A 19,489-nucleotide genomic window follows, 5' to 3' on the forward strand; every position below is an offset into this window, starting at 1 on the left:
TGAAAGTAATAAAAGCTGAAATAAATATATTTCACATTCTTAAAATAAAGTGGTGATCTTAACTGACCTAACTAAAACAGGGAATTCTTACTAGGATTAAATGTCAGGAATGGTGAAAAACCGAGTTCAAATGTATTTGGCTAAGGTGTATGTAAACGTCTGACTTCAACTGTACCTGGTTAATCAGTCCCTACAGCAATTACTTACGCGTTTGGGGTACCCTTCTGCCCACAGAACTGTCCGTAGCTGTCTGTAGGGTAGATCACCTTCCTGGGGTCACCGTGTAGCCACGCTAGAGAGAGAAAAGGGAGGCGGTAGAAGGACGGAGAGGAAAAGAAAGAGAGAAACCAGTGAATTAATTAATCACCCTCTTGTATCATTACCAAAATAAAAGACCAAAAATGGAAAGTCTCTTTGCACGACAGAATGAAATCGTATTCCCATTCCCTGGATCTAACTGCTCTGATTCTTTTGTGTAGGACAATCTTGATGTGTTCTTCAGCTCCTGTGGCAGGGTTTTAAAGACAAGGTCACTGTGTGTATTTTAGTGCCTCTCTACTGCTGTGGCTGAGTGTTGACAAGAGTCGATAGTGTTGGCCTAAAGCATAATCCCTCGTCTAAGGCTTGTTTTCCGCATCGTTTACAGCACTGTTCAGAAAGCGTACAGGAAAGGAGATAGCTGGATTTCCCTTTCTAAGACACCATATGTGTGTATGTTTGTGTGTGCTTGCATACGTGCATGTTTATCTGTGTCCTTTCGTTGGGATCAATAGCAATACCTTTTTTCCATAAATGAAAGCCTGTCACTGACTACCTCTCTCTAAGAGTCTGACTGACTAATGGGATCATTGATTCCTGGCTGGCATTAAATGAGTGGCAGGTAATGTACTTCACTGCACAGTCTGTATTGTCGCCACATCAAAACTGATGTTTACAACTCACTCCGCGCAGTAAGTACAGTATTCATGTTTTGACCCATGTCTTGGCTCTTTCCTTACCCATTAGGGTAGAGAGTCACACATCCACAATGGGGTATCAGAATCCAACTGTAATGCGTCCGTACAGTATCTGAACTACTTAGTGAATGCTGATGACAGACAGATAGAGAGATAGAGAGTGGACTGGCATGTACCTGTAGATACACTCACCGGACAATTTATTAGGTGCACCACCCCGTTCACAAAAATGGTTCACTCCACGTGACAGTGAATCACGTGGCCGTGGCATGCTATATAAAGCAGACAGGCATTGAGGCATTCAGTTACTGTTCAATTGAATGTGACCTAAGTGACTTTGAGCACGGTATCTCAGAAACATCCGCCCTCCTGGGTTTTTCACCAATGGCGGTGTCTAGGGTTTACCGAGAATGGTACGTCAAACAAAAAATAACTGCATCTTGGAACACACAACTCGTCAATCTTTGTCACTGATGGGCTATTGCAGCAAATGACCACACAAGGTTCCACTCCTATCAGCTAAATACAAGAACAGAAATATTATAAAATTCACAAAAAAATCCATGCCCTGAAGAATTCAGGCTGTTCTGGAGGCAATGGGCGGTCCGACCCAGTACTAGATGGGTGTACCAAATAAACTGGCAGGTGAGTGTAAATAGTATAGTTGCCACTACTCTACAAATCAAAGAGAATCAATAATTATGCTGAATTAATTATATACTGTATGGTGTCAGACTAATCTTTTTATTATGGTCCAAGAGTACTTTAAATCAGCACAGCCAGAGGCTTCCCCCAAACCACACATGATGCCTCTGGGGTGAGAGAGAAAGAGTGTGTGTGTGTGTGTGTGTGTGTGTGTGTGTGTGTGTGTGTGTGTGTGTGTGTGTGTGTGTGTGTGTGTGTGTGTGTGTGTGTGTGTGTGTGTGCGTGCAAGAGAGAAAGAAGTGGGTTGAGTGAGCGTGTCTGAGAGGATGAAGTTCTTGTGGATTTTTTTTTGTGTTGTAGAGAGGGTTGGATTGGAGTAAATTGTAGTAAGGTGTGTGTGTGTGTGTGCACGTGCTCATGCTTGTGCGCATGCATCCATCCTTTTTTGTGCATGTGTGTACGGTGTTTGCAATGACCGTCTGAGTGAGTGAGTTTGCAATGACTGTCTAAATGTGTGTTTGCAATGACTGTCTTGTGTGTGTAGGCGCGTGCGTGTAGTATGTGTGTGTGTGTGAGGGTGGGCTCTCCTCTCCTGGTAGCATGAGGTAATTTGTAGCTGGCAGGCGGGATGAAGAGTAAGGAGTGACTTCATCATCGCTCCAATATCAAGAACTCTACGCTCTATTGGTTATGACTGCCTGCATCCCTTCTGCTCTTCAAAGGATGAGATCACACTAAAATATGAGACAAGAGCTACAACACGCCATTACCGAGGAGAACTCATACTAAAATATGAGATGGAATGGCTGTGGCACATTGAAAAAGGATGAACTTGAGTCTAGAGGACTGGGCTGCAGCGTGGACAACTTACATTATAATGGGTCTGGATGGCACGGTTCAATAATGACATTGGAAGGAATAAGGCCAGTTGGGCGGTTAAAGGTCATGAGTCTCTGGTGGCCAGTTCTGAGTAAGCTGCCAAGCATGAATATGTCTATCATCGGTCTCAAAGAAGGGATTGGGAAGCTCCTCATCTCAATGTTTCAGAAGCATATATATATACTTAAAACACTGATGCCTGCATTCACTCGTCTTATTCTGAAAACTGGAGGAAGGTATTTGTGTGCTAAGTTGCCAAGGCCATTCTGTGGTTTCATTTGACTACAGGACAAAATGTGTGTTGCTACTGTGTGCTACTAAGGACTGCAATGTAGGTTTGAATTGAATGATGCCCTATGTTCTCAAAGGCAATGTCACAGTATATGTATATGTATATATATATATATATATATATATATATATATCTGTCCCTTTTCCAACAAAAAGACCCCTTGCTGAGACTGTCTGAATCAAAGGGATTTTTGAACAAAGGGCCTCTCACCCCCTTTTCACTCTCTCCCTGGCTGTCCTTTGCAGCATATCACCTCTCTATTTCAACACTGACCAGATATCAGTCATAACCCAGCTTTCTAGAACCGGAATCAATACACAGGAATGCTATATTTTACATTTCTACGTTTGATCCTTCTCTCTCTTTTCTCAACGATTACGGCTCCCTCTCACTGAGCTACTGTTGGGCATAGGGAGTAGGGCTGCCTATAACGTTTGTACCTAGTGGTGATGGTAATATAAGGGGAACAGTTGATTGCATCAATAAGTATTCAGAATGGAAAACGCATATCCGCTAACCGGGGAAATTGTAGAGCACAGCCTGCATAGTAATTAGCTGCTTGTACTCGATGTTTGAAGCAACTTTACCTTCAGTGCAGAGTCACTTCTAAAACTACACTTTCAATTTGCTGGCTGCTTACCATTTCTGAGATCATTACTATGAGAGAAGGTACAGAACTTTTGAAGCAGAAGCAATCATTGACTGATGGATTGATCTTTACCAGAACAGGGGAGGAGAAGAGGAGAGAGAGATTAAAATGCAAAATAGAAAATGAGAGAGGAGATAAGAAGCACTTCATAGAGCTGTGGGGCATGAAACATTCATTTCTACCAGAGGTGCTGTGAACGTCTTCGCATTCTGTCTCTGTGAATAGAACGGATGCTACACACTTATCTTTTTATTTCTCTCTCTCTCGCAGGCTCTTTTTCTTTGTATCTCTCTACTGCAAACTCTATGATGGCGATGTTTACTATATCTCTCACACTTGCTACTTCTTTCTCTATATCTCTCACACTTGCTACTTCTTTCTCTATTTCTCTCTCTCTCACACACACACACACACACACAAACACACACACACACACACACACACACACACACACACACACACTCAATCTTTCTTGTTTTTACCCTTTTATCTTCCTACTCCACCATCTAAACCCCAGTAGCTAGTTAGAAATGAATGGTATTCTGTTTAATCTTTTCTAACACAGCGCTGAGTATTGAGCGGTGGGTTTTCAGAGCCCTCTGTGATCAAAAGGTTAATCTGCTGACTTGCACTCAGGGGGACAGTGTGTTTGGATTTAGGCCAGTGTGGCATCATTGCTTTCAAAGAAGATTTCTAAACACAAGGCTTCTCATGTAGCAGCTCCCTTTACATCGCTTGTTAACACTGTTTTGTTTTGAAAGGACCAGCAATTTGACTCAACTAGGACAATGAAATAAGGGATGGATAGAATTTTACAGAATGGGGACCTGGAGGATAATGGAGGGTCATGCTTTTTCAATTTCAGTCAGGGGGAGGGTTTAGTACTGTTTTAAATCTAGTCAAGGGGAGGGTTTAGTACTGTTTTAAATCTAGTCAGGGGGAGGGTTTAGTACTGTTTTAAATCTAGTCAAGGGGAGGGTTTAGTACTGTTTTAAATCTAGTCCAGGGGAGGGTTTAGTACTGTTTTAAATCTAGTCAAGGGGAGGGTTTAGTACTGTTTTAAATCTAGTCAAGGGGAGGGTTTGGTATTGTTTTAAATCTAGTCAAGGGAAGGGTTTGGTATTGTTTAAATCTAGTCCAGGGGAGGGTTTAGTATTGTTTTAAACATAGTCCAGGGGAGGGTTTAGTACTGTTTTAAATCTAGTCCAGGGGAGGGTTTAGTACTGTTTTAAATCTAGTCAAGGGGAGGGTCATGCAATTTGTAATTGATTACATTTCAATATTTCTCAGTGTTTTAGAATTAGTCGCTATATATCGATGTGTGTCCAATACCGCCCCTCATCTCTCATTATTCGCTGGCCGTGCAATACCAAGTGAGCCTATAGGCTATCTAGTGAGGTCTCAATAAATTATCCATAGCCTATAGGCTAGGGGCTACGAAGTGCGTGCTGGGAGAAGCAAAGAGCAAAGTTATATTTCTAAGATAGCTGCTGTCATGGTGTAAATAAAACTAGGCTCCATTACACACTGCAATGGGTATTCCAACCCTGAGCCCCGGGCCTGCTCTGCTTTTTCTGATCAAAAATGTTTTTGTGTTCTGCCTAACCAATGGTTGTGCTGTGTAGGCCTACGGTGGCAGTTCACTAATTTGTGATTAGGTCTAGTCCAAAAAGTATTGCGCGAGGACTAGCCTATACCCTATGTTCTATTCAAATTGAGAAGGAGAGCGCGAAGATGGAAAGGAGGACCGGTGGCTACTACTATAATAGATTTTTATTAAAAACAATATGTGTCTTGCCCAGGATATATTTATCAGAGTTATTGGCCTCTCAATAAGACAGATTCGAGATATTTACACTGTGGTGCTGAAACTTGAAGCAGCAGCACAATCCATCGGAAATGGACAGCTAATGTTGCTGAAAGTAGGCAAATTAGAGTAGGTATAATTAATTAAAACGGGTCTTCATTTGAATTAGACTTTACTAACAACAAGAGGGCATTGTGTTGGAGCCTATTTCTTCCTATTTAAGAAATTAGAGGTAGGCCTACTTGTTTGACAGATGAAATCTAGCTATAGGCTGCTATATCCATATCCATCCATTTGTCGGTCAATTTCTCCACCCACCATGCACTCTTTAAATAGCCTATCTACGTGTCAGTGAAGGGCTGTTAAGTTCAAACCAAGACTCGAATTGAGGGGGTGTGAGAGGGTATGCCATAGATCTTTCTTTAATTAAAGAAAATGGTAATCACTGGCCTACCACGTGTTATCTTAAGATTTTAAAGAAAATAAAACGGATCCGATTATATAAAGGGATCAATAACAGCGATTTGGTCTGCAATACTTTATGCTAGAAACAAGCTGTAAAATACCCAGGAAAGACGTGACTCCGATGCATATGGGGATATCATTGTTTCGTTTATTTGTCATTCAAAGGCTGAGCTACAACCTTCTAAAGCCGAGGAGACAAAACATTTACTTTGCTTGGGAAGTAATCTAATTCTGTCACTATCCATTGATTAAGCTAATCACTTTCTGTACAATAGAAGATGTTTAAACTCAGACAGCTTTTAGGGAAACACTTGTGACCCTCTCTCGTTGGGTTTAGCAAAGGAAGAAGAGTAGCCAGCAGTTAAAGCTTACATTTTTCTGCTTCGGTAGGACTACTCTGTCTTGGGTGGAAAGGTAGGCCTACTCTGTCTGGGGAGGAAAGGTAGGCCAACTCTGTCTGGGGTGGAAAGGTAGGCCAACTCGGTCTGGGGAGGAAAGGTAGGCCAACTCTGTCTGGGGTGGAAAGGTAGGCCTACTCTGTCTTGGGTGGAAAGGTAGGACTACTCTGTCTGGGGTGGAAAGGTAGGCCTACTCTGTCTGGGGTGGAAAGATAGGCCTACTCTGTCTGGGGTGGAAAGGTAGGCCAACTCTATCTGGGGTGGAAAGGTAGGCCTACTCTGTCTGGGGTGGAAAGGTAGGCCAACTCTGTCTGGGGTGGAAAGGTAGGCCAACTCTGTCTGGGGTGGAAAGGTAGGCTTACTCTGTCTGGGGTGGAAAGGTAGGCCTACTCTGTCTGGGGTGGAAAGGTAGGCCTACTCTGTCTGGGGTGGAAAGGTAGGCCAACTCTATCTGGGGTGGAAAGGTAGGACTACTCTGTCTGGGGTGGAAAGGTAGGACTACTCTGTCTGGGGTGGAAAGGTAGGACTACTCTGTCTGGGGTGGAAAGGTAGGCCAACTCTGTCTGGGGTGGAAAGGTAGGCTTACTCTGTCTGGGGTGGAAAGGTAGGCCTACTCTGTCTGGGGTGGAAAGGTAGGCCTACTCTGTCTGGGGTGGAAAGGCAGGCCTACTCTGTCTGGGGTGGAAAGGTAGGCCTACTCCATTCCTAGCCTGTAGTTTTGGTAATTTATGTGGTATTAAAAAAGATTCTGCTAATATATAAAATGACATACAATTCCATTAAATGTTTACGAAAGGAATTTTTTTCTTGGACCTACAAACAATATGAGAAATTCCTGCAATGCTTTTACTATAAAGGAGATAGTTCCAGCCCTACTCTTGTCCACAGTGGTCTGCGAACCCACAACATTCTGCCCCATAGCCATATGTGCTGTCAAAATTCCTGCGTTGCCATGTAATGCTTACCGGATGAAGAACAGTTTCTAAAAATGCATATCTAAGGCAATTGTCTGTCCAAGAAGTGAGGGTAAATGGTAGGCATGTTCTCTGTATCCACTTCTTGTTTTAATTATTATTTGGGGTATAGGGGAGGATCACTGTTTTTTTTAAAAAGTGTTACAGGAGGACTTAGGTCAAATATATTTTGCTGAAGGCAGGGCCATCCATTTTCATTTTCCGAGGTGTCCAATTTTCTCTAAGTAACCCTGATTATAAACAGTGTTCACTCCATGAAGGCTAATATTTAGTCTGTCCAATGCTAGTCTCACTTCCTAGACTTGTGGGAAGGTGAGAGATCGGGTTTTGTCCAATACATGTAGACCTATATGTCATGAAAAGTTGTATAGACATCCTTACACTTTCCTGGTAATAGTGGTTATGGTTTTGTATCCACTCACCCACAGTCCCCAGTGCTATGTATCCAAGGATGACGATGATGAAGATCACACAGCAAAACACGTCTGTACAGCTTCTGTAGAGAGAGAGAGAGAGAGAGAGAGAGACAAAGAGACAGAGAGAGAGAGAGAGAGAGAGAGAGAGAGAGATAGAGAGACAGAGAGAGAGAGAGAGAGAGAGAGAGAGACAGAGAGAGAGAGAGAGAGAGACAGAGAGACAGAGAGACAGAGAGACAGAGAGACATAGAGACAGAGAGACAGAGAGACAGAGAGAGAGAGAGAGAGAGAGAGAGAGAGAGAGACAGAGAGAGAGAGACAGAGACAGAGAGAGAGAGAGAGAGAGAGACAGAGAGACAGAGAGACAGAGAGACAGAGAGACAGAGAGACAGAGAGACAGAGACAGAGAGAGAGAGAGATACACAGAGAGAGAGAGAAAAAATGTAAATATCCTTGACAAGGCTTTCAATACTCAACATACTCACAGAGAGAGAAATGATAGGAGAGAGAAATTAGAGTGTAAAAGGGAGAGAGAAACGAGAGGAGAGAGATAAGTACCCATCAAGGCCTCGTTCATTATTCTGTTTAAGATCAAACCGCAGCCGAGGGGAACCATGGCGTTGATGAGATGTTTTCCAAACGTTTAAATGAAATATTAACCTCAACAATCTGCTGCTATGAATCCCTGTGGACGCGTCACATTCCCACACTCTCTTTCCCTGGGTTTGGCCACTGGAATGGCTCTTGCAGTGTCTGTACTAGTGTGTGTACCAGTGTGTGTGTGTGTGTCAAGTGCTTACATGTTTCTCTGGACTGGATATTGTCACTTATCCACAATAGGTAGTGTGCACGCAGGTGTTCCAATTCATGATTTGATTTGAGATAATTGTTAGCGTGGCCTCCAGGAAATCATTGATCCAGCGACCTATCTAGTGTCATGTTTAATCACAAAGGGGACTGTGAAGAGACAAAGCCATTTTATATATCTTGTATTGTAATTTGAACTGTACTATGTATTATGTCATGCTTCATGTGGACCCCAGGAAGAGCAGCTGATGCTTTTGCAGAGGCTAATGGGGATCATAATTAATACATAATTACTCAGCTTACATATCAATCGAAGGTGTAGAAATCCCTCCCTTGCCTCCCAGCTGACTACTTATAGAGCACTGAGGTAATGTCTGATTACTCCAATTTGATTGGTTGGGATTGACCTCTATCAATGAGAGTTATGCCCAGCCCCTCTCTAACCTGTCAGGGAAGGCCTTCACAAGTGGCAGCGTTTGTTTTGGGCGAAATTTCCACATTTTAGACCATTCCATTGGTCCTTAAGTGAAATCTCCACCCAGCCCAGGGACCGGTCAATACAAAATGAGAGCACCCAATCCCTTTCACCAGCAGTATACTTTCATTGGAATGAATGAACCTCAACAGTCCAGGTTAGTGGGTTATAACAGACCATGACCGTAAGGTGATGTGTTTAGGGAATAGTGATCAGGTTGTGATTGGCAGCACTGGGTCATTGAGTTGACAGTGTTAGTAGTAGACCTGGTGTTGAGCTGCACAGCAGGCTTTCACAAACACATTGCTCAACGCTCCCCACTGCTCCCTAGTGCTCAATAATTCAGTCTTTAGCTGAGCAGCACTTTTCCCAGATCCAACAGGCCTGAGACACACAGAACTGTACACAAATACACAAGCACCTGCACGCACGTGCACACACGCATACACACGCACAGTCATGCATGCATGTATGGTGCACGCACGCGCACACACACACACACACACACACACACACACACACACACACACACATAATGTTGAGCCGTGTGAATGTGTGAGTAGTTTAGGATCCCCATTATCTACTGCACATGCAACAGCTACTCTTCCTGGGGTCCTCATAAAACGCACAAATACATGACGAAGTACAGAACAGTTATAGACAAGGACATTACATTACGTTTAAATAATAATACATCAATAAAAACTAAACAAGCAAAAATAACTGAATAAAACAAGCGTTATATATTGGAAAGACACTAAGAGACAACAAAAATACTATTTACACACAATCCTATTAAGTATTCATATTCCCAAATACAGTTAAGCAGTAGTAGTAGTAGTAGAAGGAATAGTGGTAGGACAGGTTGAAGGTTCTGCCTCCCTGTTGATATTAGGTCTGCCCATAGTACAGTAGTTAGTGTTTTCCTGCTCTGCCCTTTCCAGTCCTCTGGAACAACCATGGGTGATGCTGAAAGCATAACACTCTCTTCTTAACTCTCATTCACCAGCTGATGAGAATTAAACACACTGACTTGAGAGCAGAAACAACAGCTAAACTCAAGCAGAGAGAGAGAGAGAGAGAGTGAGTGTGTTTATGTGTTTGTGTGCAGGCTTGTGGGTGTTTGTGTGCAGGCTTGTGTGTGTTTGTGTGCAGGCTTGTGGGTGTTTGTGTGCATGCTTGTGGGTGTTTGTGTGCATGCTTGTGGGTGTTTGTGTGCATGCTTGTGGGTGTTTGTGTGCATGCTTGTGGGTGTTTGTGTGCAGGCTTATGGGTGTTTGTGTGTAGGATTGTGGGTGTTTGTGTGTGTGAAATAAAGTTAGAAAGATAATACTTTTTCAGAATCAGGATTCTAAAGATCCTGAGGACACTAAAATCAACTCAGAGTAGCACACATTGATTATGTCCCTATATACACTACCGGTCAAAAATTTAGACACACCTACTCATTCAAGGGTTTTTCTCTATTTTTACTATTTTCTACATTATGGAATAAAATTGAAGACATCAAAACTATGAAATAACACATAGAATCATGTAGTAACCAAAAAAGTGTTAAACAAATCAAAATAGATTTAATATTTGAGATTCTTCAAATAGCCACCCTTTGCCTTGATGACAGCTTTGCATACTCTTGGCTTTATCAACCAGCTTCATGAGGTAGTCACCTGAAATACATTTCAATTAACAGGTGTGCCTTGTTACAAGTAAATTTGTGGAATTTAATTCCAGGTTAATGCATTTGAGCCAATCAGTTGTGTTGTGACAAGGTACAGAAGATAGCCCTATTTGGTAAAAGACCAAGTCCATATCATGGTAAGAACAGCTCAAATAAGCAAAGAGAAACGACAGTCCATCATTACTTTAAGACATAAAGGTCAGTAAATACGGAAAATTCAAGAACTTTGAAAGTTTCTTCAAGTGAAGTCGCAAAAACCATCAAGCGCTATGATGAAACTGGCTCTCATGAGGACCGCCACAGGAATGGAAGTCCCAGAGTTACCTCTGCTCCAGAGGATAAGTTTATTAGAGTTAACAGCCTCAGAAATTGCAGCGCAAATAAATGCTTCACAGAGCTCAAGTAACAAACATATCTCAACATCAACTGTTCATTGGAGACTGCATGAATCAGGCCTTCATGGTCGAATTGCTGCAAAGAAACCACTACTAAAGGACACCAATAATAATAAGAGACTTGCTTGGGCCAAGAAACATGAGCAATGGACATCAGACAGGTGGAAATTTGTCCTTTGGTCTGGAGTCCAAATTGAAGATTTTTGGTTCCAACCGCCGTGTCTTTGTGAGATGCGGTGTGAGTGAATAGATGTGCATGTGTATTTCCCACCATAAAGCATGCTGTGGGGGTGCTTTGCTGGTGACACTGTCTGAGATTTATTTAGAATTCAAGGCATACTTAAACAGCATGGCTACTGCAAGATACACCATCACCTCTGGTTTGGACTTAGTGGGACTATCATCTGTTTTTCAACAGGACAATGACCCAACACACCTCCAGGCTGTGTAAGGGCTATTTTACCAAGAAGGAGAGTGATGGAGTGCTGCATCAGATGACCTGGCCTTCACAATCCCCCGACCTCAACCAAATTGAGATGGTTTAAGATGAGTCGGACCGCAGAGTGAAGTAAAAGCAGGTGGATCACCAGCAGCAAGAGCGACATCATTGATATATAGTACTGTCTTTTATCGATGGCGGTTATGATATCGTTTAGGACCTTGACCGTGGCTGAGGTGCACCCTTGACCAGCTCAGAAACCCTATTGCATAGTGGAGAAGGTACGGTGGGAATCGAAATGGTCGGTGATCTGTTTATTAACTTGGCTTTAGAAGACTTTAGAAAGGCAGGGCAGGGTGGATATAGGTCTATAACAGTTTGGGTCTAGAGTGTCTCCCCCTTTGAAGAGGGGGATGACTGCGGCAGCTTTCCAGTCTTTGGGGATCTTAGATGATACGAAAAAGAGGTTGAACAGGCTAGTAATAGGGATTGCAACTATTTTGGTGGATAATTTTAGAAAGAGAGGGTCCAGATTGTCTAGCCCAGCTGATTTGTAGGGATCCAGATTTTGCCGCTCTTTCAGAACATCAGCTACCTGGATTTGGGTGAAGGAGAAGCGGGTGGGGGGGGGGGAGCTTGGGCAAGTTGCTGCGGGGGGTGCAGAACTGTGGCCGGGGTAGGGGTAGCCAAGTGGAAAGCATGGCCAGCCGTAGAAAAACGCTTATTGAAATTCTCAATTATCGTAGATTTATTGCAAATTTCCTGACTTCCCTGAAAGTTGCATATCGCGGGGGCTTTTCAATGCTAATGCTGTACACCACAAGATGTTTTTGTGCTGGTCAAGGGCAGTCAAGTCTGGAGTGAACAAAGGGCTATATCTGTCCTAAGTTCTAGATTTTTTGAATGGGGCATGCTTATTTAAGATGGTGAGGAAAGCACTTTTAAAAAACAACCAGGCACTCTCTACTGACAGGATGAGGTCAATACCCTTCCAGGATACCCGGGCCAGGTCGATTAGAAAGGCCTGCTCGCTGAAGTGTTTTAGGGAGCGTTTGACAGTGATGAGGGGTGGTCATTTGACCGCGGACCCATTACGGACTCAGACAATGAGGCAGTGATCTCTGAGATCCTGGTTGAAGACAGCAGAGGTGTATTTAGAGGGCAAGTTGGTCAGAATGATATCTTTGAGGGTGCCCATGTTTACGGATTTAGGGTTGTACCTGGTAGGTTCCTTGATAATTTGTGTGAAATTGAGGGCATCTAGCTTAGATTGTAGGACAGCCGGGGTGTTAAGCATTCCCAGTTTAGGTCACCTAAAAGTATGAACTCTGAAGATAGGGGGGGGAATAAATTCACATATGATGTCCAGGGCACAGCTGGGGGCTGAGGGGGATCTATAACAAGTGGCAACAGTGAGAGACTTATTTCTGGAAAGGTGGATTTTTAAAAGTAAAAGCTTGAACTGTTGGGGCACAGACCTGGATAGTATGACAGAACTCTGCAGGCTATCTCTGCAGTAGATTGCAACTCCGCCCCCTTTGGCAGTTCTATCTTGTCGGAAAATGATGTAATTGGGGATGGACATTTCAGAATTTTTGGTGGCCTTCCTAAGCCTGCACTAGAATAATTAAAAAATAATGAACATTGGCCTGTGAGCTCTATGATAAGGAACGACCACCTCAGTCTGAAGGGTGATGGACAATTTATAGAGATAAATCACCAAGACAGTCACCTCTCAACGCCGCACTGCAATTTATGTGTTGCCTTTCAGGAGTTATCGGCACACAAAATTTTGTTTTATAAATCACTGCCTCTGAACCAGTCATGTGTTTGGGGGGCCCTGTGCTGTTCGCTTAATCGCTGTCATAAATTCAAATTTCACAGGAGAATTTAGGAAGGAGAGAAACAGTCAGATTATGAGAATTGATGCGACTTGGGATTCAATAGCCTGGTCCATGATCTGTTTGTGCTCTTTTGCCAACTTGCGGCAATCAGTGACAAGGAGTTGGAAGGGCAACACAAACCGATCTGAGACCAGGCTAGAGATTCAATAGTCGACTGGTTTAATCTGCGGCCATCTTTAAAATCCCATCATTAAACGACTCCATATCGCTCACTCAAAATAGACATTGAAGAGACTGAATTAATGTGTCTCGTTTTTAATTAAAACCACTGATCCATTCCTGCAGGACTGCTTTATGTCTCTGAATAGGAACTTGATTAATGATTCTAACAATCGCTGTGAACGGTAATGAGAAGATGGCAGTTGGCACCCTGAGTGAAATATGGGCTTGAAATTACAACTGCACATAACAAAGCAAATCTATATTTATGAGCTCAAAAAGAACAACCAGACAAAAGTGTCCCCAAATAGGCCTAGTCAAAGTTTTCAGCATCTTTGAGCTACTGTAAATGATTGGATAAACAGACGGGAGGAAAAAAACTATTCCTCTTCTGTGTGGCGAGCCAGAGAAAATGTATGGTCAGCAGCAGAACTAGTAAATGGGCGGAGGAGGGTGGGTTCCATACGTCTCATTCTTGACAGGAACCGAGAAGTGTTCTTAGAGTCGAGGGTGGGGGGCAGAACTTGACAAATAGAGGGTCGCTAGCTGGCTACAAACCCTTCACTTTATCATGTCCACTCATTGGTTTTATAACAACTTTGCAACAAACTGCACTTGTAAGTTTGAACACGGATATCGTAAGGACATGAGACATAGGACATGAAATAGCAAGCGACCCAAGCGCGTATTTTGAGGTATGAGTGTGTAAGACTCTCATAGGTAGCTCTCATTATACAGGTAGGACTCTCACTGTTTTAAAAGGTGAAAACTAACTATATTCTAATACAGAAAAAGGTTAAGCAATACACATAAACAGCTTTAGAAAACCTTTCAACATAGTCTTAGTTATCTGGGGAGGATCTCTGTCTTGTTGGGTAGCTGAAACATATCTTTAATAAGATATCCACTGAGCCCTGAAATGGCTGCTTGGGTGAAAACACTGATACAGAGAAATCCTAAAATAATCAAATAGAACAACATTAAAAGTTATTGTGTAGCTATAAAAAAGTGTGATAATTTAATCATTAATTCCTGTGTACACACACACACACACACACACACACACACACACACACACAGGATCTATAATTACATCTCTGCAGCTCCCTACTCTGACTTCAAGGGAAGCCTTCAGTAAAGGATCAATGTATTTTTCACATTCTCTATGGGAATAACTGCAATAATGTACTCTTACCCAATTAAGAAGTGAAAGACACTTTCCCTCATCTGCTAGCGAAGGTGTTATTTATCGTCAATTGAGCCTTGTGAATATACAGTGCCTTGTGAAAGTATTCGGCCCCCTTGAACCTTTTGCCACATTTCAGGCTTCAAACATAAAGATATAAAACTGTATTTTTTTGTGAAGAATCAACAACAAGTGGGACACAATCATGAAGTGGAACGACATTTATTGGATATTTCAAACTTTTTTAACAAATCAAAAACTGAAAAATTGGGCGTGCAAAATTATTCAGCCCCCTTAAAGTTAATACTTTGTAGCGCCACCTTTTGCTGCGATTACAGCTGTAAGTCGCTTGGGGTATGTCTCTATCAGTTTTGCACATCGAGAGACTGAAATTTTTTCCCATTCCTCCTTGCAAAACAGCTCGAGCCCAGTGAGGTTGGATGGAGAGCATTTGTGAACAGCAGTTTTCAGTTCTTTCCACAGATTCTCGATTGGATTCAGGTCTGGACTTTGACTTGGCCATTCTAACACCTGGATATGTTTATTTTTGAACCATTCCATTGTAGATTTTGCTTTATGTTTTGGATCATTGTCTTGTTGGAAGACAAATCTCCGTCCCAGTCTCAGGTCTTTTGCAGACTCCATCAGGTTTTCTTCCAGAATGGTCCTGTATTTGGCTCCATCCATCTTCCCATCAATTTTAACCATCTTCCCTGTCCTGAAGAAAAGCAGGCCCAAACCATGATGCTGCCACCACCATATTTGACAGTGGGGATGGTATGTTCAGGGTGATGAGCTGTGTTGCTTTTACGCCAAACATAACGTTTTGCATTGTTGCCAAAAAGTTCAATTTTGGTTTCATCTGACCAGAGCACCTTCTTCCACATGTTTGGTGTGTCTCCCAGGTGGCTTGTGGCAAACTTTAACCGACACTTTTTATGGATATCTTTAAGAAATTGATTTCTTCTTGCCACTCTTCCATAAAGGCCAGATTTGTGCAATATACGACTGATTGTTGTCCTATGGACAGAGTCTCCCACCTCAGCTGTAGATCTCTGCAGTTCATCCAGAGTGATCATGGGCCTCTTGGCTGCATCTCTGATCAGTCTTCTCCTTGTATGAGCTGAAAGTTTAGAGGGACGGCCAGGTCTTGGTAGATTTGCAGTGGTCTGATACTCCTTCCATTTCAATATTATCGCTTGCACAGTGCTCCTTGGGATGTTTAAAGCTTGGGAAATCTTTTTGTATCCAAATCCGGCTTTAAACTTCTTCACAACAGTATCTCGGACCTGCCTGTTGTGTTCCTTGTTCTTCATGATGCTCTCTGCGCTTTTGACGGACTTCTGAGACTATCACAGTGCAGGTGCATTTATACGGAGACTTACAATCCACACAGGTGGATTGTATTTATCATCATTAGTCATTTAGGTCAACATTGGATCATTCAGAGATCCTCACTGAACTTCTGGAGAGAGTTTGCTGCACTGAAAGTAAAGGGGCTGAATAATTTTGCACGCCCAATTTTTCCGTTTTTAATTTGTTAAAAAAGTTTGAAATATCTAATAAATGTCGTTCCACTTCATGATTGTGTCCCACTTGTTGTTGATTCTTCACAAAAAAATACAGTTTTATATCTTTATGTTTGAAGCCTGAAATGTGGCAAAAGGTCGCAAAGTTCAAGGGGGCCGAATACTTTCGCAAGGCACTGTAAGCTGATGAAGAAACAGTTGGAGATGGGTTGATGGCAGATCTGAGGTCTGTGCACCCACACCGCTCTTCAAATCATACAATTAGTCCTAATACATTTCCATTGACAAACACTCAAAACAAAACCACAAAGATGACAACAATCCCCACAATGCCAATCCTCCAGCATTGTCCCACCATAACAATCAACCACCCAGACATTTTCATTTTTCCCTCTCTTTTCCCCTGGATAAGTTTTGTCAGTGATGTCCAATAAAGGATTTGAAGTGTCCTCCTCATTGCTTATTTAAACATCCCACTCTGCTCCACTCCTTACCACCCCTCTTTGTCTGGCTCGAGCCGGTTGACCTGGTCCCTGTTCCAGCTGGTTGGCACTGCAGCCACACTGATTGCAGCCAGTCAGTCACCTGAGTCTCTAATAGCCATTGATTTCCTCCCCCTTTTTCTCTGACAGGCTTTTAGCTGTGACACTGTCAGATGGGAGAGAAAAGGCTTCTGTCAGGTTTAATGCTAGGAGATGGGTAGGGAAGGGAGGGTCTGTATCATCTGTGAAGGCTGGCTAAGAAATCTCAAATGTTTGGGTTTGTAATGTAGTGGCAAAGACATGTATAATATGATTGGTATTAGAATAGAATGTTTTATCTCTATGGTTAATAGTCTTTCTGTCTGAGGAGATTTGTGCTTTTCCAAAGCACCAAATCCATCTATTAAATTCTATGGATTAATATTTAGTTATTTCACCAAAGGATAATCTCTTATAATATCTGAAATGTAAGTTAAACACTGGGTCTACACTGACATTTCACAGGGTCTGTATGAGAATAGGCTTAACTCACATTCAATATTAGCTTGAAAGTTAATGGCTATAGCCTATAATTTCATTTTTTTTTCTCAGTTCAGCCAAAGCAGAGATCAGAGCAGACCATGGGCTCCGTCTCAAATGACACCCTATTATTTAATTAGTGCACTACCTTTAGAGGGTAAGGGACAAAGCCCTTCATTCAATAAAACATGATGTTTTATATCAAATCAAACACTACTGTCGATATGGGCAGTTCCATGGTGACTGAGTCTTTAACATTGATGTGTAGTCCTAAAAGTTGTGTAGTACATCACCGAAGCCCTAAAATGTGAGCAGTACATCACCAGTGGGACAGCCCTTTGGCAGCACTCTCATTTCATCACCACTGCTAGCTATTAGCAGCAGTATAGTGAGAACACTCACCATCTGGAAATGGGATCACACATAGCAACAAGCACTCAGTGCCTCTCACAAATGAAACAAGACCCACTGTTGAGCTGTGAAGGCAAAAGCAAAGAAGGCAAAAAGGGGGAAAATTACCTATTGCTGATTGGTCCTCTAAATGTGGGGTCAAACTTGCTTGGTTCTCCTGAAAAAGAGAGGTTTGCACATTAGTCAAAGTGATACGAAGAGTAACGATACGAAACATAATTAAACAGCTGTCAGCTTACACTTAATAACCAAACAGCAAGACCCAACAGACATGATTCTGTCCATGTAGTGGCCCTGGTCTTTGTGCGAGAAAAGTTTAAGAAGCCACAAAAGAAGAAAAACAAAAAGGTAGAAAAGGTTCAAGTCAGTGACCTGGAAAGCTTTGGGGAGAAAAGACTGAGCTGAGTTTGAAGGTATTCTGCTCATAAATTCTGTATCTGTCTCCAGTATAGTTCCACTTGTCTGCCTGTGGTAGCAGTGTGAGAGAGGAGTAGTGTAGAAGGGTGGTGGTGTGTGTGTGTTGAGGGGGGGTGACAGAGGTTAAGAGACTGAGGCAGAGAAAGAGTTTGTGATTCTGGGCGGAAAATGACTTCATGGTGGTTTGTTGAAGGTGACTTTCCTGAGTTTGTGTTTTCACATTCTCACTCAGGTGTATGAATGCCAGTCATCCCCCATCCAATCTCTCTCTTCTTGTCCGACTAATGCAGCTTGAGTGACTTTGCTGAATGAAAATCCGGCACTTGAAATATGAGTGTGAAAAAAATGAGTGTGCTCATTGAACAATTATTTAATCTCAAACCAAAAACAAAAGATTCAGTTGATTGGCAGGCCGCAGTTTGTAGAACGAACACCTCAATTCAAGGTGCCTTTAAAGGGGAACTGCACCCGCTGATTTGGCCTCGTTTTTTGGATTGTTCCCCAAGAAATGCTGGCGGCCATGAAAAGAGTTGGCTTGGGGGTGTGGTTTGCTGTGGGTTACTTGGGTGTGTCCTTGCCACCACCCAGACACACCCATCTGCCAGAACCTTGCCCGCAGCTGTTTCCTCCCACTCAATCACAACAAACAAACCTCCTGCAGGTTGATAACTACAGGCAGATGTATGGTGAGATGCCAGAGGGAGCTTTGAATAGGTAAGTAGCATAAAGAATAATATGATAAGAAGGCAATTGATGAATTTATGTAGATATTCTAAGCTAAGTGTTTTGATAACTTTAAAATGTAGTAACAGGTCCATGTAGAATAAACAACCCTTTACACTAATACCATAGAAGTCCATAATACCATACCATAGAAGTCCATAATACCATACCATAGAAGTCCATAATACCATACCATAGAAGTCCATAATACCATAGAAGCAGGGTTCAGCTAATATAACAATGTGCATGTTTCACCTTTCGTTGTCATTCCCAGCCGAAACAGATACCGTGTCCATTTTGTCTGGTGGTAATGGGGCTACCTGGGCAAACATGTCAGAGTGGTCATACCTTCCTGTGTGGTGTCGCGTACACAAAAGGAGTTCCCTGATCCTAGTGCAGAATACACATGGTTTCTCACTCCCCATATTGACTGATACGATTCAATTCAATAATAAAAAAAGACAATACAGGTAAAAGTTGTCGAGCAAAACTTTAATGCCAGGTCCCTCTCCACTCAGAGACATCAGTATCAAGCCCATCTGTCAGTCTGGACTCCATCACATCATCTTGCAAGTCTCTATGTACTTGCTCCATACATGCTTCTATGAACACACACAATCACTGTTCTATTACCAATGGCAGTTAGGATAGGTGATATCTGACACACAAACAGGTACTATGTCGAAGTTTGAACGGTCAGATAAAACCTACCTAAATCTGTTCTCCCCATCGATGACCGTTGGTGAGCAGGCAAGTGGTGAGGTCTTTGCCAGAGCCTCATTGATGATTATTGCAGCGTAGATTCGCTCCAACATATGGCTGACTGTTATATTTGTAGGAATTCTCACAGTGAGGACATGTCTGTATGATGCTGATGAGGGTCC

The 19,489-nt window shown here is 42.5% G+C and overlaps 1 protein-coding gene across 4 annotated transcripts in view; it reads right to left on the reverse strand.

The window, feature by feature from the left end:
- LOC110530945 (choline transporter-like protein 5-A) overlaps window positions 1–19,489 on the reverse strand; it is a 96,000-nt gene that overhangs the window by 16,386 nt on the left and 60,125 nt on the right. For all 4 annotated transcript variants that reach the window (XM_090182086.1, XM_036985752.2, XM_036985755.2 and 1 more), the window contains exons 2-4: window positions 17,574–17,622; window positions 7,488–7,561; window positions 208–292 (exon numbers count right to left, since the gene is read on the reverse strand). In XM_090182086.1, coding sequence (XP_090038212.1) covers window positions 208–292; window positions 7,488–7,561; window positions 17,574–17,622 — 208 coding nt within the window. The remainder of the gene's footprint in view (window positions 1–207; window positions 293–7,487; window positions 7,562–17,573; window positions 17,623–19,489) is intronic.

This window comes from Oncorhynchus mykiss, chromosome 8 (genome assembly GCF_057628025.1).
Source record: "Oncorhynchus mykiss isolate SJ-2025 chromosome 8, ASM5762802v1, whole genome shotgun sequence".
Classification (NCBI taxonomy): domain Eukaryota; kingdom Metazoa; phylum Chordata; class Actinopteri; order Salmoniformes; family Salmonidae; genus Oncorhynchus; species Oncorhynchus mykiss.